This window comes from Pristiophorus japonicus, chromosome 12, assembly GCF_044704955.1.
Source record: "Pristiophorus japonicus isolate sPriJap1 chromosome 12, sPriJap1.hap1, whole genome shotgun sequence".
NCBI classification, from domain to species: domain Eukaryota; kingdom Metazoa; phylum Chordata; class Chondrichthyes; family Pristiophoridae; genus Pristiophorus; species Pristiophorus japonicus.
Genome location: NC_091988.1, coordinates 35,938,271 through 35,959,922, shown reverse-complemented (window position 1 = coordinate 35,959,922; position 21,652 = coordinate 35,938,271). Strand labels below are relative to the sequence as shown.

The following is a 21,652-nucleotide window of genomic DNA, read 5'->3' as shown; positions in this document are numbered from 1 at the left end:
ACTATTTTTTAATTCATTCTCGGGATGTGGTCGTCGCTAGCAAGGCCTTAATTGCCCTTGAGAAGGCTGTGGTGAGTCTCCTTCTTGAACCACTGCAGTCCATGTGGTGAAGGTCCTCCCACAATGCGGTTTGGTAGGGAGTTCCATGATTTTGACCCAGCGACGATGAATCAACGGCGATATATGTCCAAGTCAGAATTGTGTGTGACTTGGAGTAGAACTTGGAGGTAAAAGAAAAACTTGCACGGTTTTCACGACCGCTTTTCATGGCCAACGGACATCCCAAAGTGCTTTATGAACAAGGATGAACTTTTTGAACTTTGATCACTGTTGTAATGTAGGAGAAAGAAAAAACTTTGATTTATATAACTCTTTTCATGACCTCAGGATGTCCCAAAGCGTGTTACAGCCAATTAAGTACTTTGTGAAGTGTATTCACTATTGTAATGTAGGAAATGTGCAGCTATTTTGCACACAGCAAAGTCCAACAAACAACAATGTGATAATGACCAGTTAATTTGTTTTTAGTGATGTTTGTTGAGGGATAAATATTGGCCAGGAGAATGAGGAGAAATCCCCAGCTATTCTTCGACATAGTGCCATGGGATATTTTATGTCCACTTGAATGGGAAGACGGGCCCTCGGCTTAACGTCTCATCCAAATGACGGCACCTCCGACAGTGCAGCGATGGTATTCCCATGCACTTGCTGCCTTTGTCCTTCTAGGTGGTGGATGTCGCAGGCTTGGGAGGTGTTGTCGAAAAGCCTTGGCAAGTTGCTGCAGTGCATCCTGTAGATAGTACACACTGCAGCCATAATGCACCGGTACTTGAGGGAGTGGATGTTTAAGGTGATCGATGGGCTGCTGATCAAGTAGCCTGCTTTGTCCTGCATGGGGACGAGCATGATTGTAGCTGCACCTATCCAGGCAAGTAGAGAATGTTCCATTATACTTCTGACTTGTGCCTTGTAGGTGGCAGAGAGACTTTTGGTGAGTCAGAAGGTATGCCATTTGCCATAGAATACCCAGCCTCTGATCTGCTCTAGTAGCCACAGCATTTATGTGGCTAGTCCAATTGAGTTTCTGGTCAATGGCGACCCCAAGGATGTTGATGGATGTGGATTCGGCGATGGTAATGCCATTGAATGTCATGGGGAGGTGGTTACACTTTCTCTTGTTGGAGATGGTCATTGCCTGACACTTGCGTGGCGCGAACATAACCTGTCACTTATCAGCTCAAGACTTCATATTAAAAATGTAGCTTAAACCAGGAACCTTGAAACATAAGAGACTCAATGAATTAATGCTGCTCTTAAAACAACCTTCTTTCAGAGGCAGATCCTGGATGGCAACAATCCATGAACTCAGAATTTGAAAGCTTCCTGGAGCTGGCTCTCCAGTCTACTTCAGGCTGTGTCTCTGATGCCTTCTGCAATTGCTCCTCTTCAGTCATTCTGTATGCTTTCATTCTGTAATCCCCACTCTAACTCAGTAGGCCAGATTTTTCTGTCAAAATTATGGTGAGGCTAATGGCGCTCACTGTTATTTATGCGTAAATGGTTCAGAAACTTCAGGCGAGGAGCAGATGTGTGGTTAAATAGCAATATCTAAAATATGCTGTCCAAGTTGTGTCGCTCCATCATTAGCTTGGCAAAAACTGCACCTTGCTGTCTGCTTCACCATTGACCATTGACCAATGTCTTGACGTCGTTGCATTTGTGCGGTAGATGTGAACTAAACTCGCCACAGAAAGTTAAGTGTTGTTATTACAAGCACAAGTATGCTTTTAACAATGTGATAATTATGAATTACTGCCAATCAATCTCTCTGGCACTGAAAATTACCTATTACAACCGTGGAATCTCATTCCTTCAGGTATTAATTGTTATTGCAGATTTTTTAAATGGCAACTTAAAAATAAATATAACTTTTTATTTTTCCTTTCTGTCTTTTTTCTCTCTCTCTTAATCCAATCTTTCTTTCCCTCTCATTATTTCTCTTTCTGTACCTGATTTGACATTGAATTTACCCCCTCTTTTCCATCATTCCTGTTTAAATCTCAATCCTTCGATCTGATTAATTAAGGAGATACATAGTTGGTTGTCCTGTTCACTTGGGTCCCAGATAGCCTGTTTCTCTCGCTACAACGTTTTCAGCTCGCAATTCCAGCAACTTGCCACTCAAAAGTTTTTTAAACCGTAAGTGTGTAAGAAAAAGTCTAATGGCAGAAACTGTGGAAAGCCTCACTCCAGCAAAACCTGAGCCATTATCTACTTCTGGAGTGGTGGGTGGAGTAGGTGATACAGTGTGGAGAAAAGTGGATGTGCTTGCTGTCTCTGGCCCTGTAAGCTGCTGCTTCCCAGGCAACTCTATGGCAGTACAAAGAAAAATCATCACTTGTAGGGATCTACAAGACAGTTCTTGAAGCACATTTTCAGCAGTGCCCAATATAACTATTTGCCTATTGACAAACTACATAGGGAATGAAACAGTCCCATTGGAAGAGAAAGTAAGCAGAATGGGTACGAGCCTGCGGATTAAAATTCATCACCTATCGCCTCTCTGCAATGGAAACCACAGAGCAGTGGCTCAATGTGTCCAGTGAGATCTTTGAAATGTGTCAACATCTGGAGGTTTGGGAAGACACAGTTTTCAGCCTCTCCCTTTTCTGGGATTCCTAGACCTGCAATTATAAGATATGAATGAAATGCTGACTGTTTCCTGAGGTTTGCCAGAGTTAGGCAATTGGCCAACTGTGTCTCCCTGAACAAGAATACAAGCATAGCCAGAATACAAATGAATGCTGGGGAGTCTTCGCCATCAATGTAAGGGCTCCTGGGTAGGTGAAGAATGTGTTGCATGAATATGGGATGCCTTGTGCTTAGAGTAAAGTGAATAAATGGGATGTATAAAGATAAGAATGCAGCTGATGGAGGGGAAAGTCTGTAGTGCAAAGAGCTAAGTACACACTCACCTCGACAAACTTCTTGACGGTGCTGAATTTCTTACACATTTGGGAGGATGATCTATTAATCGCAGAAACTGTAATGACCTACTCAGCCACTTCTCTCTAGACTGCCTTCACGGCAGCTTGCCGAATAGGATGCCCGAAAAAGAGATACATCCTTTCTAGGATCTCCCTTACATTACTTCCAGGGCTCTCGCGCTAAAGGATGCTGCCCTCTCTTCCCCCTGGGAATTGTTGGAATTTTATCTCATTTCCAGCAATACATAAACAAGAGAAGCGCTTCCCTCAGACAAGGAAGTGCAGGTACAGCTTTAAGGTACTGAATCTGCACTTTAAAATCACTGACCATGAAATCCCACCCCTCCCCAACATCTGCATCCCAGCACAAGTCACAATTTCAGCTGGTGGCGCATCTGCCAAATGCACCAGGAACTTGTTGATTTTTGCCACCCGTTGTTCAGCCAAAAAAATGGGCAGATGCAGTGTAATTTTTCCTCCCTGTGGCCCGTTTTCAGGTGCGTAATGCAATGCACGCTGGAAGCACACGTCATAAGCCACAGGCCCAAGGCCCGGCCTCATCAGCGTTTTTCCAGCAAGTTGCGGACACCAATCAGGCGTCCAGAGGGAGCTCGTTGGGTTGAAGAGGACCAATTTGGGCCATCTGCCTCGCCAGTCGCAACCCTCCGGTAAATGCTGAGGGGAAAGGGAATGGGTAGGGCGCTATCATGGTGTGCCAGCAGCCCACCATAGTACAGTAGAGCCGGCTGGAGTATGTCTGCTCTTCCCCAGCTCCACATTAAAGTAAATTTAAAATAAAGTACTTGCGTTTTAGGTGGCAGCCTCTAGAGGTCCCTTTAACGACTGAAGCCGCTGAAGAACCTAAAAGTCTAGGCGAAGCATGCCCAGCACTTGCGAAAGAACTTATGGGAGAGGAAGGAGCACAGTGTGTGTTTGAGGCAGCTTCCAGGGACATCTGAATATTACCTGACCCAATATGGTGTCGGATGTATTTCAGACGCGGACGGCAACACCAGCAAAGTAATGCTTTTTGCCTCTCATCTGCATCTGAAAAATAGGCACAGAGGAATACAATTTACCGCCCCCCCCCACCAAACTCGAGAATTGTATTAGAATCTGGAATACATTAGCACAAGTGACTACTGAAGCTGATTCAATCACATTTAAGGAGGAATTAGGAAAACAGTTGAAGAAGAAAATTGGAGTACAGGGAAACAGCACTGAAATGGAACTAAAGTAGATATCTCTGATGTGTAACTGGTGCCAGGACAGTCCATGCTCTGTGCTGAAATTTCTATAATAAGGCAATAAAAATAACAAGCACCAGAGAAATGAAAAAAAAAATGCAGAAAATCTCTTTTTACACTATTTACCACCTTCAACCATAAAGAAGTGTTTCTCTACCATGAACTCATTGAATGGCGGTGCAGGCTAGAAGGGCCGAATGGCCTACTCCTGCACCTATTTTCTATGTTTCTATGTTTCACTCTTTAAGGTAGAAATTGGACTTCATTTTGCCTGTTTTACACAATGGGGGCATCAAGGGCCAATTTCAGAACCAATGCCTCGTGCCCAGAGTATGTCTGCAAAACGTCCGACCTGATATTAGATCGGTACATTGTTCAGGTGTCTTTGACAGCCACATAAAACAGACATTGGGCTCCCTTACACATGTAAATAAGAGGAAATTGCATTATGAATGAAACTGGAACCGAACCTTCAGAATTCTTCAGCGGCTAGTAAGTTTAAAAAAAAATAAATTGAAAAATTGTTACTGTGGAGCCAGGATGAGCTGGAGTGCTTCCCCAACTCCATAGCCCTCCAGATCGATTTCTCCCCCCACCACCACCTTCCTGCTCGACCTCCTGGCGAGGTAAATGACCCAATATTCATCTTAAAATGGGCGAGTTGTCTGTGGAGGCAACAATCACCCAAATAATATTAATGAGGCCCAAGGTCCAATGTAGGTTCAGGCTGAGACAACAGCCACGGAGTAGGATGGAATCGTTGGCTAGGGAACGGAGTTTGTGGCAGGCGCCGAAGACGATGGCTTCAGTCTTCCCAATGTTTAATTGGAGGAAATTTTGGCTCATCTAGGACTGGATGTAGTCTGATAACACAGAAAGTGAGGTAAAGCATAACAACATTGTCAGCAGAATTTACAGATAAAGTGCATAAAGTTTATTGAATAATGTCAATGTATTTTGCCACAGTCTCCCCATTAGTGAATGTGCTTTGTTTGAGGTGTACCGCACCTTACTTATTACTCCTTCCAAGTGATTCCTTTGAGGATGGAATCCAGGGTTTCACTAACAGCTTACTCTCAGTTTGCTGGCCCAAGACCTTCCTTGGCTGTGCCTTGTACATCAGCCACATCAAAGATTGTGGTGGCTGACTGGTTTGCCTGCTTTAAGCTTGTCTCATGTCTGGTATAGCAAGGGCTTCTGGGGAATGGTGGGGGGCGGTGGGGAGCTGGCCATCAGTCCCTTAAATTATGTGCCTTCTCTAACTCAGAAGGGCTTACAGCTTTTGGCCTGTCAAACTGATTTTTATAATTCAGTAATGCCCAAATCTACAGAAATTAGTGAGTAGTGCACTGGTTTTGCCTTTCCAGTGCTATATCACTGCTTACCTGGCTCCTAATTGTAGTTGACAACTATATAGTGCTGTTCCTTTCTCACTGACTGGCACACTGTTGGTAGAGAATTAGCAGTTTTGCCCATTTAAAAAAAAAACTACAGCCAATTTTTGCATGGGAAATTTCAGGTTTTGTATATGGAGGACTTGGATTTTTTTGTGTATGGGATGCTTGCATTTTGTGTAATCATATACAGCTCATTCACGGGTTGTGGCATGTGGATCCAACCTTCTGCTCCAATGGTTGGACACCCTTGATGTAGTAACCGAGTGCTTCAACAAGTTTTGCCACAAAGTGAAAGGATGTCAGATTAAGCCTACAGTTTCCCATTTGAACTGAGCCGTCAGGAGGAGGTACAGGATGTTTTCCTGAGGGAAGGGAGAGGGAACTGAACCCACACCACTCACATGTACCTTCTCTGGTTGGCTGAAAAATAATATCAGCACAGGCCTGGAAGTGTCCACCTGTCCACTTTCTCAGTGAAACAATAATGCATGTCACCAGAAGAGTATATGGGATATCAATATGAAGTGACATTTCTAGATAACGTATTTTATTTTATAGGCTGGGCTTAGAACTCTACATGACATTGGACCAGAGATTCGTAGAGCAATTTCATGTGATCTACAGGAAGAGGATATTATAGAGGGGACTCAAGAAGAGGATGAGGATATATACAGAGTAAGTTAACACCCCTTTAGTAACTCCTATTATCTATCCCCAAAGTAACATTCAGTTACACGAATCACCTAATGACTTATGGTGACTCAGAGTATTTAATCTGAATGAATACTTGAACCAACTTTTCTACGAAGGAAACATCTGAACACGGAAATTCTCCTGGTAGAAGAGTAAAACTCTTGGATTATCTTAACTTACTTACAACTACATAAATCAAAAAATCAGTTGGCTTGAAACTAGTTCCTTTTATTCATTTATTTGAGGATTTTCATATTGCACTTGTGCTCCTGGTGGCTCTGACCACATTAACAACACTGAGTCTCATCTTAAGTGGTGGGCTGGCCGTGGTGTAGTACAGTAACACCGAGAACTGACAATGCCCTTAAAGCCAATGTATGCAATGATATAATTACATCACAAGACCATGATGCATATTGCAGCCACCATTTATCATAACATGCTGGTGTAAGTCTTACACTACATGTTGGTTCTTGGCATACTGGTAAGTAGGTATCATACTTCTGACTACATACAGTGGGTGGTCTGGCATCCATTGAAACTGAAACTCCATACCAGTGTGCATGCACTGACATGTACACAATGTATGATGCACAACATACATGCCTGCGCATGCACTATGCTGCTTTGAGTACCAGAGAAAGACAGAAATCCAAATTGAGTGCAGTCAGTATATCCTGGCTAACAAAACTCAGTCAACATTACTCAATGAGGGAGCAATTCCTCTGGGTGGTATGTCATTGGCCACCCGTTATACGCCATTGAAGTCAATGGTACTAAATATCAGGCAGGGCACATAACCAGCGGCAAATGTGATACCGCACATTTTGCGATACTACCCAAGAAGAATTTCTAGCCCGATATGGTTTACTCAGGTTACTTAGTGAAAGCTGAAATGACTAATTGCTAAGCATCCCTTGCTGTGGGTATCCTGGAACAGTGATAAATAACTTGTATATTAAATCAGGAATTGATTTAATAGTTCTATTATTTCTAACACAGGACATTTTAGAAATAAAAGGTCATTTAGCTCAACCATCCCACTTTTTTTGATTAACCTCAGTGTTGCTTTCTAACATAACTTATACAAAAGTGATCAATCCTTACCAATTAGGTTCACTGATCTAATGCAAACTAGCATCCAAGTGGCAGGGACATTTTAAGTGCCATGGCAAATTATAAAATAGCCTTTCAGTATTCAGTTTGGAAAAACTGTATGTCAAAATCAGTGAAAAATACTGATCTAAACAATTTTCTCCATTGCTCAACTTATTAGGCCATTTGGTTTAACAAACATTTACAATTAAGGGGATCTTCATAAACGTATAAAGATAAAGAATGAGAATATCCTAAAACTCACTGCTCTAGAATCCGACAAGCTAATTTAAAAGACAAGAGCGAATTAGTGCAGCTAGACTGAGGTGATGGAAATAAAATGTAAACTGACACAGCAAAGATTACTAATATCTGGCTTTGACTGTGTCAACACCACTGGGATCCAGGATGCATGGCATCATAATATTATGATGCACAATGAAGCCATTATTTATACTTTCATAATAGTGTGACACAGTTAGATCAAATAAAGTTACGGCAAGTTTTCAGTTGGCATCTGCATTTATAATTATTTCCATTAAAAGTCTGCAACAAATAAGAAAGCAAAATTACGTTTAATTAAATATATTTTATGCCACACAATTACGTTTTGAGTAAGCATCATTCTGCATGCGAAAGGAATCCACACACATTCATTCAAGCTTGCACCGCTTGTGAGTTATTCATTCCTTTCATAGCAGTACATGTCTGTTACTGTAATTTTTGTATTTACCTTATTGATTTCCTTTGCATTAGCATCAAGGACCAAGAGGATACTTACCTGTATTACTGCAAAAATAACTTTCATTAACCGACCTACTGCTAATAATGAGACTCAATTCGAACACCATGCCAGAAATTTCTGGGGCTGGTGGGGGTTGCAGGAGCAGCATCATTTGGATGGAATTTGAGGCAGAACCTGCTTCCGTCACATTTCTAGCCCTTTTTGTTTGCAGCCATATTCTAGATGCTTCTTGCATCCACCCTTTCCCCAGAAGACAAGGGACTGATGTGATGAAGTTTTCAATCAAAAAATTCATCGGTTCTGTCTCCAGTGGCCCCCGACGCTGAGTACACTGCATGACGCAAGGTGTGCTTGCATGCCAGGACTGGTTCCTAGCTGAAGTGGGATCCATCACTGCATCGACATGGCAACTTTGAATGTGTGTAATCTCTGGCTGAAACAGCAAGGTGCCACTTTGAAATTCCTGACCTCCCCATCCCCAACCAGGGCAGAAGCCTCAGTAACACACACTAGTGGCACAGATGTGCCCTCATGTAAGTGACCCTGAGACCCTAACTCCAGGATTAAGCACAGTGTCTGGAGGCCGAAAGTCCCGCCCTGGGTCGCAGTGGACCAGGGCGTCTGCAATCTCAGGCCCAATATCTTTGTTAAAATCCTGATTTTCTTTGTTTTATTTTATGCTCTTGTTACATAAATGATGGATTACCACAGATTAAAGATGGATTTTGAGAATTCTTAATGGAACTTAATTTTGATTATTTTTCTTTTGCAATTTTGCAGAGAAGTGGTGGCCTTTTTGGCAACCATGTTAACCATGTGTCTGGAGAAGAAAAGAATTGCATCCAGCAAACAAATGCCACACAGCGACCCCTGCAGGTTAAACGGTCCTCAACCCCACCAATAGCTGACTCTGACAAATCCCCTTCTTCCTCCAACCTTGAGAATTCTATATCTCACAACCAGCATAACCACAGTTTTTCAGGAAAGGTATCACCAAATTCCACTAATGCCAATCTCAATAATGCCAATGTGTCCAAAATCGCAAATGGAAAGTACCCTGGCTCCTTAAGTCATGAGCAAGCCACTGGAAAAAATTGCAACTCCCACACATTGTGCATTGAAAAACCAAGAAAGTCAAGCAGCAGAAGGTAAGAATTTTCAATTACTTTTTTTCAGTAACAAAATAAATTACTTTAAAAAAAAAAAATTAAAACTAGTTCACTGCTACAATGTGCAGGGACAGCTAATGTTGTGCATTTAAATTAAAGGCAGGTGCTAAAATGAAATAAAGAATGAAATAGGAACAGTTTAAATTCCTTCTCTGTTCTAAATAAACACGCCAGGAATGTTTCAAGTATATGACATAATGAACAAAAAAACATGTCTTTTTTGTTGAGGAAATTTGTTTCATGATAAGTGAAAAGTTGTAAAGATATCAATTCCAAATAATGAACACGCCGCTTCTCTACTTGATTATGCTGAACTAATCAGGCTGATAATGAATCTAACGAGTGTCAGAGTTCAGTTTTGCTATGCATTGACATGGGAAATTTAAAAGATTATTGCAGTGAAACCAACTGAAGAAAAATTTAAATATATCAGGAAAAAGATTGATCTCAAATGGAATTTAGTTTTAGCAGATTTCCTAATGTTTTACCGTAAGAATAAGTTGAAATAGAAACTACCTTCAACCTTATTTGTTTAGTAAATGTATCTGCAGAGTACTCCAGATATCTAGTACCAATAATAATACTGCACCAACTTTTCAATCAGAATATACTATTGTATGAATTGTATTGATGACAAAACTTTAAGGCCAGAATTTCAGTCAGCTTTCTCCTGTGCAAATGCTATTTTGCATTTCTTGGTGCCTCATTTACACTGGTTATTTTCAAAGTATTGATTGTTTTCATTGAACAATTTTTCCAAAGTGTATTTTTACAAGTAACACCTTGAAAGGTGCATTCAATAATACGGAAGGAGGAGAGTGATAGTTCCTTTCATTTGATATCTACTTGTACTTTAGCCCTAAATTGACATATTCAGAATGTACATCTTTTTGAGGTAGAACCAATATATTATTTGCAGGTGGTTAACATCTCCTGTCCTGACTGGAGCAAATAGTGAAATAAGTATTTGCACATTGTTAAAAACAACAACTTGTGCTTTTGTAACATCTGTAATACCGTATAGCAAAACTTTCCAGGGCACTAGTGTGGCACTAGTATAGTAAAACTGAAATCGTTGGGGGTCAAAGGGAAAATCCTCCAATGGCTGTCAATCCAAACACAAAGGAAGACTGTTGTGATCGTTGAAGATCATAGACCCAGGACATCACTGCAGGAGTTCCTTAAGGAAGTGTCCTTGGCCCAACCATCTTCAACGGCTTCATTAATGCCCTTCCCTCCATCTTGGTCATGAATGCCGCTATTGAGCTCCATTCACAATCCCTCTGATAATAGCCAGCTTACAACAGTTTGGGCTGGCAACTGGTAGATAAGATGCATACCACATAGCTGCCAGGTAATGACCATCTTGAACAAGACAAAGCTCAGCCACACCCCTTGACTGTCAATAGCACCACCATCAGTGAGTCCCCCACCATCAATTGACCACAAGTGGAACTGGACCACAAGAGCAGGACAGAGGCTGCATACTCTGCAATGATACACCTACTGACCCCTCAAAGCTCTCAACCAGCTACAAAGCTCAAGTCAGGAGTGTGATGCAATGCTCACCATTCCTCTGGATGGGTGCAGCTGCAACAACACCCAAGAAGCTGAACACCATTCATGATACAGCAGTTTGCGCAATTGGTCCTCCAGCAGTGGATTCAGTATCCATGTGCTCCACCACTGATGCACCATGGTTGCAATATATATGATCTAGAGGACAATGCAGCAACTCACTAAGGTTAGTTCGATAATAACTCCTTCCCCTGCGACCTATTACCAAGAAGAACAAGAGTGACGTATTTCTCTCCTGATTGGACATGCATGACCATTCCTTCATAAGTGTTACTTCAGAATCCTGGAATTCCCGACCTAATACCATGTGGGACCACTAACACCACAAGCAGTTCAAAGGAAGGCCCACCACCACTTTCTCAGGACAATTAAGGATGGGCAATAAATGTCAGCCTTTCTGGGATCAACCCCATCCCAAGAACAAATAAAAACAATCTTTGCAAAGGAGACATTGAACACTAAGCAGGGAATTAGGAGAAAAGATTACAGAAAGTGACCACAGGCAACATCAAAAGATATGTTTGGAGGTGGGAAGAGAGGTAGGTAGGTGGAAGGTTTAGGAAGCATGGTGGCTGAAGACTTATTCGCAACTGTAATTAGGTTAGTGTAATCCAGATCTAACGGTTAGCTCTGATCCTGGTGAATTGCTTATTAGAGAATGTGTACATTGCTCACTACAGCTTGTATCATCTTGTATGGTGGATAATATCACACCACTAGACCACTTTATATAGACTAAACTATTTACAAATAAAATAGTGCACAGAAGCAGAAAGCATAAGCAAAATAATAATAGCACGGAGAACAGGTGTCTCCACAATGGGTTAACTTACCATTTTCAGAAAGCTGGCACTTTACATTCAATACCTCCTTTGGAAAAATCAGATGAACTTTCCCTTACAGTCTGCAGTCTTTTTGGATGAGATGTTCCACACAGAGTATGTGATTCACAAAAGTTCATGCAGCCTGGGTGCATTCATCAGAACTAAAAGCTAGCAGTCATCTCTGAGATATATAGCACTTGGAACTTTATTGATGTAAAGCCACTTCCCTTGAAGCAACCAAGCACAGAATTGGTACATCTTCACACACCGTCGAATAAAGGGATAATGGCTAGTAACTGTTGGTTTCCTTCGCATATTTCTCACAAAGTATTCTTCACACATGCACGACAGACATTACAGGGTCAATTTGAACCCGCCGTGCAAGGCAGAAACCAGTCACGTGAGCAGTTGAAACTGAGCAGGTTAGTTACCCGCTCAGAACACGACACTTGTAACCAGCAGGGTTCTGCAGGCAGCTGATGTGCCCACCTATAGCAAATAGGGAGCCTCATGAATTTATGCACATTGTGTCCTATTGCATTAATAAGACCCTGATTGCATTTTAACCCAGGACGGAACAGGGAAGCTGCTGCAGTTTTATTGTCAAGTGAAAGCAGGTTGGCAGCATCCGGGAAAGAGCAAGAGGCTCTGACAAGAGTGAAACACTTTGTGGGGCAGGGAGCGGCAGGAATGCTTCTCTGGGCCCTAAGAGGAAAGTTGCGGACTCCCTCTCTTGCCCTCCTGCAAGACCCTTCCGAAACCTCCATGTCTTACTTGCTTAACGGCAAGCTATCCTTTGACGCCAGCTAGCAGTTTCCATCCTCTCAAACTTCCTCTGCTGCGCAGCAACCAACAACTGCTTTCCACCCGTTTTATGCAGGCAGCTGACTGACTCCTCAGACCGAGACGAGGTGGAACTTCTTCACTCAAAGGGTTCTGAATCTTTGGAATTCTCTGCTCCAGAGAGCTGTGGATACTGAGTCTCTAAATATATTCAAAGCTGAGATAGATAGATTTTTGGAGCTCTAGGGGAATCAAGGGTTATGGAGATCGGGCGGGAAACTGGAGCTGAGGTCGATGATCAGCCATGATCTTATTGAATGGTGGAGCAGGCTCAAGGGGCCGTATGGCCTACTCCTGCTGCTATTTGTTATGTTCTTATGGCTGCATGCAGGTGAGGTCCAGGAGTTAAAATACCGCAGGCCTCAAAACTTAGGCCAGCGAGTACATTTTGTGCTTGCCCCGTCCACCCACCCTAAACCCACTGGATGTTAAAATAGATCTCTACATCTTTATTTGTCAATCTGCATTCATTAATATTTCAATCATGCAGTGCAATCAAAGTAGATTCATCTTGACTGATTGCTGAATAAGAGGCCTGTGCTCTTTACTCTCAACTGTTTTCTACTTTTCATTTTGTATCTAGCTAGGACAACTGTCTCCATTTAAGACTGTAGCTATTTAAAACTATATAAAATAAAGACAGAAAATGCTATTTTGTTACCGGTATACATAGAAACATAGAAAATAGGTGCAGGAGTAGGCTATTCGGCCCTTCGAGCCTGCACCACCATTCAATAAGATCACGGCTGATCATTCACCTCAGTACTCCTTTCCTGCCTTCTCTCCATACCCCTTGATCCCTTTAGCCGTAAGGGCCATATCCAACTTATCCTTAGACTGTGACCCCTAGATCTGGACTCCCCTAACATCGGGATCATTCTTCCTGCATCTAACCTGTCCAGTCCCGTCAGAATTTTATATATATATACATATGGAATCTGACCTGATGTTTACAGATAATGTGGCCAAGCGGCAGCAAGTAGATGAGGAATAGGAGGGAATCAAAGATACATTCTTGGGGCAAGCCAGAAGTGCCTACATTTAGTTTGAGGGTGAGAAACCTGGGTCTGAAACTAGTGTCTTAAACCTAAATAAAGGCAATTACAAAGATATGAAGACAGAGTTGGCTAAAGTGGACTGGGCAAATAGATTAAAAGGTCAGACGGTAGATAAGCAGTGGCAGACATTTAAAGAGATATTTCATAATTCTCAACAAAGATATCTTCTATTGAGAACGAAAGACTCTATGAGAAGGGTGAACCATCCATGGCTAACTAAGGAAGTTAAGGATGGTATCAAATTGAAAGAAAAGGCATACAATGTTGCGAAGATTAGTGGTAGGCTAGAAGATAGGGAACATTTTAGAAACCAACAAAGGATGACTAAAAAAAATATATAAAGTCGGAGAAAATAGATTGAGAGTAAACTAGCAAGAAATATAAAAACAGACAGTAAGAGCTATAAGTATAGAAAAAGGAAGAGAGTAGTTAAAATAAATGTTGGTCCTTTAGAGGATGAGACTGGGGAATTAATAATGGGAAACAAGGAAATGCCAGAGACTTTGAACAAATATTTTGTATCTGTCTTCACGGTAGAAGACACTAAAAGCATCCCAATAATAGTAGAAAATCAGGGGGCAAAAGAGAGGGAGGAAATTAAAACAATCATTATCACTAGAGAAAAAGTACTAGGCAAACTAATGGGACTATGGTCTGACAAGTCCCCTGGACTTGATGGCCTGCATCCTAGGGTCTTAAAAGAAGTGGCTGCAGAGATAGATAATCTTCCAAAATTCTATAGATTCTGGAAAGGTCCCAACGGATTGGAAAACCGCAACTGTAACGTCCCTATTCAAGAAAGGAGGGAGGCAGAAAGAAGGAAACTATAGACCAGTTAGCCTAACATCTGTCATGGAAAATGCTAGAATCCATTATTAAGGAATTAGTAGCAGGAAGGACATTTAGAAAATCATAATACAATCAAGCAGAGTCAACATGGTTTTATGAAAGGGAAATTTTGTTTGAAAAATTTATTAGAGTTCTTTGAGAATGTAATGAGCAGGGTGAATAAAGGGGAACCATTAGATGTAGTGTATTTGGATTTCCAAAAGGCATTCGATAAGGTGCCACATAAAAGGTTACTCCACAAGATAAGAGCTCATGGTGTTGGGGGTAATATATTAGCATGGATATATGATTGGCTAACTAACAGAAAGCAGAGAATTGGGATAAATGGGTAATTTTCAGGTTGGCAAACTGTAACAAGGGATCAGTGCTGGGACCGCAACTATTTACAATCTATATTAATGACATGGATGAAGGGACCGAGTGTATTGTGGCCAAATTTGTTGACAATACAAAGATCGGTGGAAAAGCAAGTTGTGAGGAGGACACAAAGTGTCTGCAAAGGGATATAGATAGATAAAGATGGAGTAATATGTGGGAAAATGTGAGGTTATCCACTTTGGTAGAAATAATAGAAAACCAAAATTGTATTTAAATGGAGTGAGATTATAGAATGCTGCGGTACAGGGGGATCTGGGGGTCCTTGTACATGAAACACAAAAAGTTAGCATGCAGGTACAGCAAGTAATTAGGAAGGCAAATGGAATGTTGGCCTTTATTGCAAGGGGGATGGAGTATAAAAGTCGAGAAGTCTTGCTATAACTGTACAGGGCGTTGGTTAGACCACACCTGGAGTACTGCGTACAGTTTTGGTCTGCTTATTTAAGGAGGGATATACTTACATTGGAGGCAGTTCAGAGAAGGTTCATTACTGGGATGAAGGGGTTGTCTTATGAAAAAAGGTTGTGTAGGTTGGGCCTGTACTCATTGGAGTTTAGAAGAATGAAAAGTTATTTTATTGAAACATACAAGATTCTGAGGGGGCGTGACAGGGTAGATGCTGAGAGGATGTTTCCCCTTGAGGGAGAATCTAGAACTCGGGGGCATATTTTCAGAATAAGGGATCACCCATTTAAGATGGAGATGAGGAGGAATTCTTCTCTCAGAGGGACGTGAATCTTTGGAATTCTCTACCCCAGAGAACTGGAAGCTGAGTCATTGAATATATTCAAGGCTGAGATAGACTGATTCTTGAACTATAGGGGAGTCAAGGGTTATGGGGAACAGGCAGGAAAGTGGAGTTGAGGCCAAGATCAGATCAGCCATGATCTTTTTAAATGGCGGAGCAGGCTCGAGAGGCCTATGGCCTACTCCTGCTCCTATTTCTTATGTTCTTATGCCTACACGGGCACGGGAGGAGAATCCAATGCAGGAGATAAGCAGGTTATGTTGCAGCAGTTAGGAATGGAACCATGACAAGGTATTGCCATAGAGGTAGACTGCAGAGGCGAGATCATGGAAAAGGATGAAGTGGTTGATGGAAGGATAATATGCTGCTGTCACAGTCACATGGGATATTGTTGTTTTGTTTGATGAGGGCAATTACAATGCTCTGAGCATGATGTAAGCCAAACTGAATGCATTCAAACGGAGAGTGACAGATATGGTTCGGTTATGATAAATAGAAAAAGATAATGAAGAGTCAAAGATAAGAGTGCTGGACTAGAAAATATCAAAGTTCAATGAGATTACAAATGGTCTGGCCCAAATTAACAGGGCAGCAAAGTTAGCAAGTCGGTCAACAGATCAGCAGTGGGAAATTTTCAAATACAAGATGCATAGAGTATAAAATAAATGTATTCCTGTAAGGAAAAAAGAGGGTGCATCAAAGTATAGAGTTCTGTGGATAAATAGAGAGATTACAACTACATTAAAACTTAAAAGTAAGAATGATAAAGTTAGGGCTAGCAATTCTAAAGATAATCTTGGAGAACGGAGAAAGTGTAGTATGGAAATTAAAGAGCCAAAAAGGAATATTAAAAAAGACGAGCTGACAATATAAAAAGAAATAGCAAGGGCTTTTGTAACTGCAAAGAAAGTAAAAGGCTAATTAATAGAGGGTAGAATCACTCAGTAATGAAGAAAGAAGTCGAATTATGAGGATGGAGGTATGTAGAGATATTAGATAAATATTTTGCATTGGTTTTTACAAATGGTGGCAGAAGTGTTGATGTGGGTCATTAACAGCAGCTGGATTGTATACCACCACAATCTGTAACTTCATGGCTCAGCGTATGCCTCACTCCTCCATCACCATTAAATCACAAGCCGCGAAATGGAGCATTATGCCTCCCTGGCCTTAATGAAGCTCCCATCTGCTTCAGACGGTAGTTTCAAATTCCCATCTTGGCTGACTAGAAAATGGAGTGCGACCTGAATTAGATGGCTATTCGGTAGAATTAATTTCCAATGGTTTTTGCAGTTTGGTACACCTTGACTGCACCAGAAACACATACCAAACTCTAAACTAGGCTCCCTTATCTTTAGCATCTTTGTACTCTTATAAAATCTTTTCTTACATACCGAAGAAAGATTGATTCTGTAAATAAGCTCTCTCAGATAAATACAAATGAAAGAGGCCAGTTGTCCCATTCTGACTCATCCATTCAGAAATAAAACCTAGTCATGTCATCACAGATCCCAGCTGATTTTAAAAAAATTATTTCTGTTTTTTTTCTTCCACTATCCTACCCAGAAACCAATTTTTTAAATTCTCGGGATGTGGACGTTGATGGTTATCCGCATTTATTGTCCATCCCTAGTTACCCTGAAAAGATGATGGGCCTTCTCCTTGAACCACTGCTCTGATGCTGCTCCCAGGACAATGTTATGTAGGGATTTCCAGCATATTAAATCTGCGGCAATGAAAAAATGGTGGTATATATCCACGCTAGGATGGTGCCTGACTTGGATAGGAACTTGGAAGTGATGGTGTTCACACGACATTGCTCCTCTTGTCCTTCTGGTGGTAAAAGTCACAGAGGAGGGAGGTGTGGATGAATTAATTTTGGTGAAGTGCTGCAGTGCATCCTGTTAATCATACATACTCTATCCAGTGTGCCCAAGCTTGGATATTATCTAGGCCCTGCTGTAGGCTGGCATGGGCTGCTTCATTTTAGGACGTTGTGAATAGAGCTAAACACTGTGGAATCATTAACAAACAACTCCACTCCTAACCATATGATGCAGGGATGGTCATTGAAGCAGTGGTTGGGCCGACAACACTTCCCTAAGGAACTTCTACCATGGCATCCTGGAACTCTGACAGCCACAATCATTTTCGTGTCACTGGAGGGTTTTCCCTTTGAACCCATTGACCTTCATTTTGGTAGGGCTCCTTGTTGCCTTATTCAGTCGAATGCTGCCTTCATGCTGAGAATAGCTACTCTCATCTCTCCTCTGGCATTCAGCTCTTGTGTCCATGTCTGGATCAAGACTGTGATGAGGTCAAGCCAAATTGTTCTTGCGGAATCCAAACTGGTGTCGATGAGCAGGTTATTGTTGAGTAAGTATTACTTGATGACACTATTAATGACTCTTTCCATCACTTCACTGATGATAGGGAGAAGACTGATATGGCAGTAAGATTTGGCATATGGTCAATTAGATTTATTTTAATATTTGTGGATAGGATGGACCTGGGTAGTCTACCACACTACCAGACAGATGTCAGTGTCATAGCTGTACTGAGGGATCGTGGCGGAGGTGCGGCGAGTGTTTGTGGCGGAGGAACGGCGAGTGATCATGGCGGAGGTGCGGCAAATAAAGATACGGGGCCCAGAAGAGCCGAGGGCCCAGGAGCAGCACGAGCCAGCCCACACTGCGATATGTGTGCGCACAAGGTCCGTGCAGCAGAACAGGTCTCCAGTCATCCTGGTTAACCCTTGCCACTGGACTAAGACCTAGCTCTGTCAAGCCCATGTGGTAGCTGATGTGCAATGGCCACCACACGTTAAAAAAAATCCACGCACAGGCATCTTCCACCCCCTCAATTTGAGTTCAGGACTGGAACATCGGGTCCTTCATTGAAACATCTGTGAACTCTTGTGGAAGCAAGTAATCCTCGTTTGAGGGACCGCCTATGATGATGTACTGAAACAGCTTTGCTGGTGGTACCACTCTTAGTCACTAAGCTGCAGTGCTGTCAGGGCCATGGTGTTTGGTGTTTCCCCTGCACTCAGCCACTTCTTAATGTCATGTCAAGTGAACCAAATTCACTGGTCATTGGCATCTTTGATGGTAGGTACCTTGGGAGGTGGCTGAGTACGATTATACAACTTGGCACTGTTAGCTGAAGATGTTTGCAAACACAAAACTAAAAGTCTCTTGCACTAATGTGCGGGCACCACCATGATTCAGGATGGAGACATTCATGGAGTCTCCTCCTGTTACTTGCCTGGTTGTCCACCACCATTCTTGACTGGATGCAGCAGGGCTGCAGAACCTGTTGCTTTTGGTCTTTAGAATGCAGGTGGTAACTTCACTATGTTAGTACCTCATTCTAAGTTAGCCTGGTGCTGCACCTGAAATGCCCTCCGACACTCCCAATTAAATCAGGGACGTTCTCGTGGCTCGGGCCACGAGAACATCAGATTGTGGTGGTATACAAATTTGATGCTGCTGATGACCCACAGGACCTTATGGAGGCCCAGTTTTGGGCTGCTAGATCTATCTCTAGTTTGCTCTCATTTTTATATGAAAATGATCATTAGAGAAATTGCTGAAAGTTTTGATTCTATGTCATTGAGTCATACTATAAGATAATTATATTGATAAATAAAGCCTGTCATACAAAAATAAGCTCACAGAAAAGAAATAAAGTGATTAAAATTACAAAAAAAGGGTAGCTAGAATTAGGATTCAGGATCATACCCTCATCAGAATCTGGAAATTGCTGTTGGGGTAATTGCTTACGCCAGTAGAAATAATGCAGGCTGTAGCAACAATTTCTGAGTTACTGAACTCGTGTGTCACCCATTGAGCACCACCTTCAAATGACTGCTGGACTTTTCAGCATGTGGTGTATTTTCTTGCCTTACAGCATAATGATCATTTGTCATGCTCATTACTTATTGTTATTTGAAGAGGAGTCTGGCTGCACACATCACGTATGCAGTGTGCTAATTTTCTCCATTTTAACTGACCTTGGCTGGCCTCTAATCGGACAGCACGAATGGCAATTTATTTTGTTGGTAAGCATGCCACAGCTTTGGGGATTGCTTTCAATGCTCCCATGTCACTTGTTCTAAAGCTGTTCTCTACCTTAGTAGCTTCCTTCAATTCAACCATGTTCTTTCGAATTTAGATCCAGATCTCTGTTATCTCCTGTCAGGTTAACTGTATCAGTTGTTTTTGTGGATTGTGTGCTTTTGTTCCATATGCAACAGTCAGCTTCCCTACAGTTTCTGCAACATTAGCTGCATCATACATTGAACAGTACATTGTGGAACCAACCAGGGAGCAGGCTATCTTAGATCTGGTACTGTATAATGGAACAGGATTAATAAACAATTTCCTAGTAAAGGATCCTCAAGGAATGAGTGACCATAACATGGTTGAATTTCAAATTCAGTTGGAGGGCGAGAAAGTTGGATCCCTAACCAGTGTCCTAAGCTTAAATAAATGAAACTACAAAGGTATGAAGGCAGAATTGGCTAAAATGGACTGGGAAAAGAGATTAAAGATTGGGACGGTTGATGATCTGTAGAAGATATTTAAGGAGATATTTCATAACTCTCAACAAAAACATATCCCAATGAGAAGGAAAGGCTGTAAGAGAAGGGATAACCATCCGTGGCTAATTAAGAAAATAAGGGATGGTATTAAATTGAAAACAAGGGCATACAATGTAGCCAAGACTAGTGGGAGGCCAGAGGATTGGGAAACTTTTAAAAGCCAGCAAAGAACGACTAAAAAAATAATAGAGAGAGGGAAGATAGATTGTGAAAGTAAACTAGCATGAAATATAAAAACAGATAGTAAGAGTTTCTACAGGTACATAAAAAGGAAAAGAGTGGCTAAAGTAAATGTTGGTCTCCTAGAGGATGAGACTGGGGAATTAACAATTATCATCATCATAGGCAGTCCCTCGGAATCGAGGAAGACTTGATTCCACTCTTAACATGAGTTCTTAGGTGGACAGGGAAATGGCAGAGACTTTGAACAAATATTTTGTATCAGTCTTCACAGTAGAAGACACTAAAAACATCCCAATAGTGGATAATCAAGGGGCTATAGGGAGGGAAGAGCCCTCTATCACTAAAGAAGTAGTACTCGGTAAAATAATGGGACTAAAGGTGGACAAGTCCACTGGACCTGATGGCTTGCATTCTAGGGCCCTAAAAGAAGTGGCTGCAGAGACATTGGGTGCATTGGTTGTAATCTACCAAAATTCCCTAGATTCTGGGAAGGTCCCAGCAGATTGGAAAACCACAAATGTAATGGGGGGCAGACAGAAAGCAGGAAACAGATAGATAGATTTTTAACCAATAAGGGAATTAAGGGTTACGGGGAGCGGGCGGGTAAGTGGAGCTGAGTCCACGGCCAGATCAGCCATGATCTTGTTGAATGGCGGAGCAGGCTCGAGGGGCTAGATGGCCTACTCCTGTTCCAAATTCTTATGAAACTATAGACCAGTTAGCCTAACATCTGTCGTTGGGAAAATGCTGGAGTCCATTATTAAGGAAGCAGTAGCAAGACATTTGGAAAAGCATAATTCAATCAAGCAGTCAGCGTGGTTTTATGAAAGGGAAATCATGTTTGACAAATTTGTTGGAGCTCTTTGAGGACTTAACAAGCAGGGTGGATAAGGGGGAACCAGTGGATGTGGTGTATTTGGATATCCAGAAGGCATTCGATAAGGTGCCACATAAAAGGTTACTGCACAAGATAAAAGTTCACGGGGTTGGAGTAATATATTAGCATGGATTGAGGATTGGCTAACTAACAGAAAACAGAGAGTCAGGAAAAATGGTTCATTCTCATATTTCAGTTGGCAACAGTAGCTAGTGGGGTGCTGCAGGGATCGGTGCTGGGTCCTCAACTATTTACAATCTATATTAATGACTTGGATGAAGGGACCGAGTGTAATGTAGCCATGTTTACTGATGATACAAAGATGGGTGGGAAAGCAAATTCCGAGGACACAAAAAATCTACAGGATATTGGTGA

General features: G+C 41.8%; 1 protein-coding gene across 1 annotated transcript in view; it reads left to right on the top strand.

The window, feature by feature from the left end:
- cacna1db (calcium channel, voltage-dependent, L type, alpha 1D subunit, b) overlaps positions 1 to 21,652 on the top strand; it is a 760,213-nt gene that overhangs the window by 719,453 nt on the left and 19,108 nt on the right. The window contains exons 40-41 of the mRNA XM_070894765.1: positions 6,190 to 6,306; positions 8,945 to 9,312. Coding sequence (XP_070750866.1) covers positions 6,190 to 6,306; positions 8,945 to 9,312 — 485 coding nt within the window. The remainder of the gene's footprint in view (positions 1 to 6,189; positions 6,307 to 8,944; positions 9,313 to 21,652) is intronic.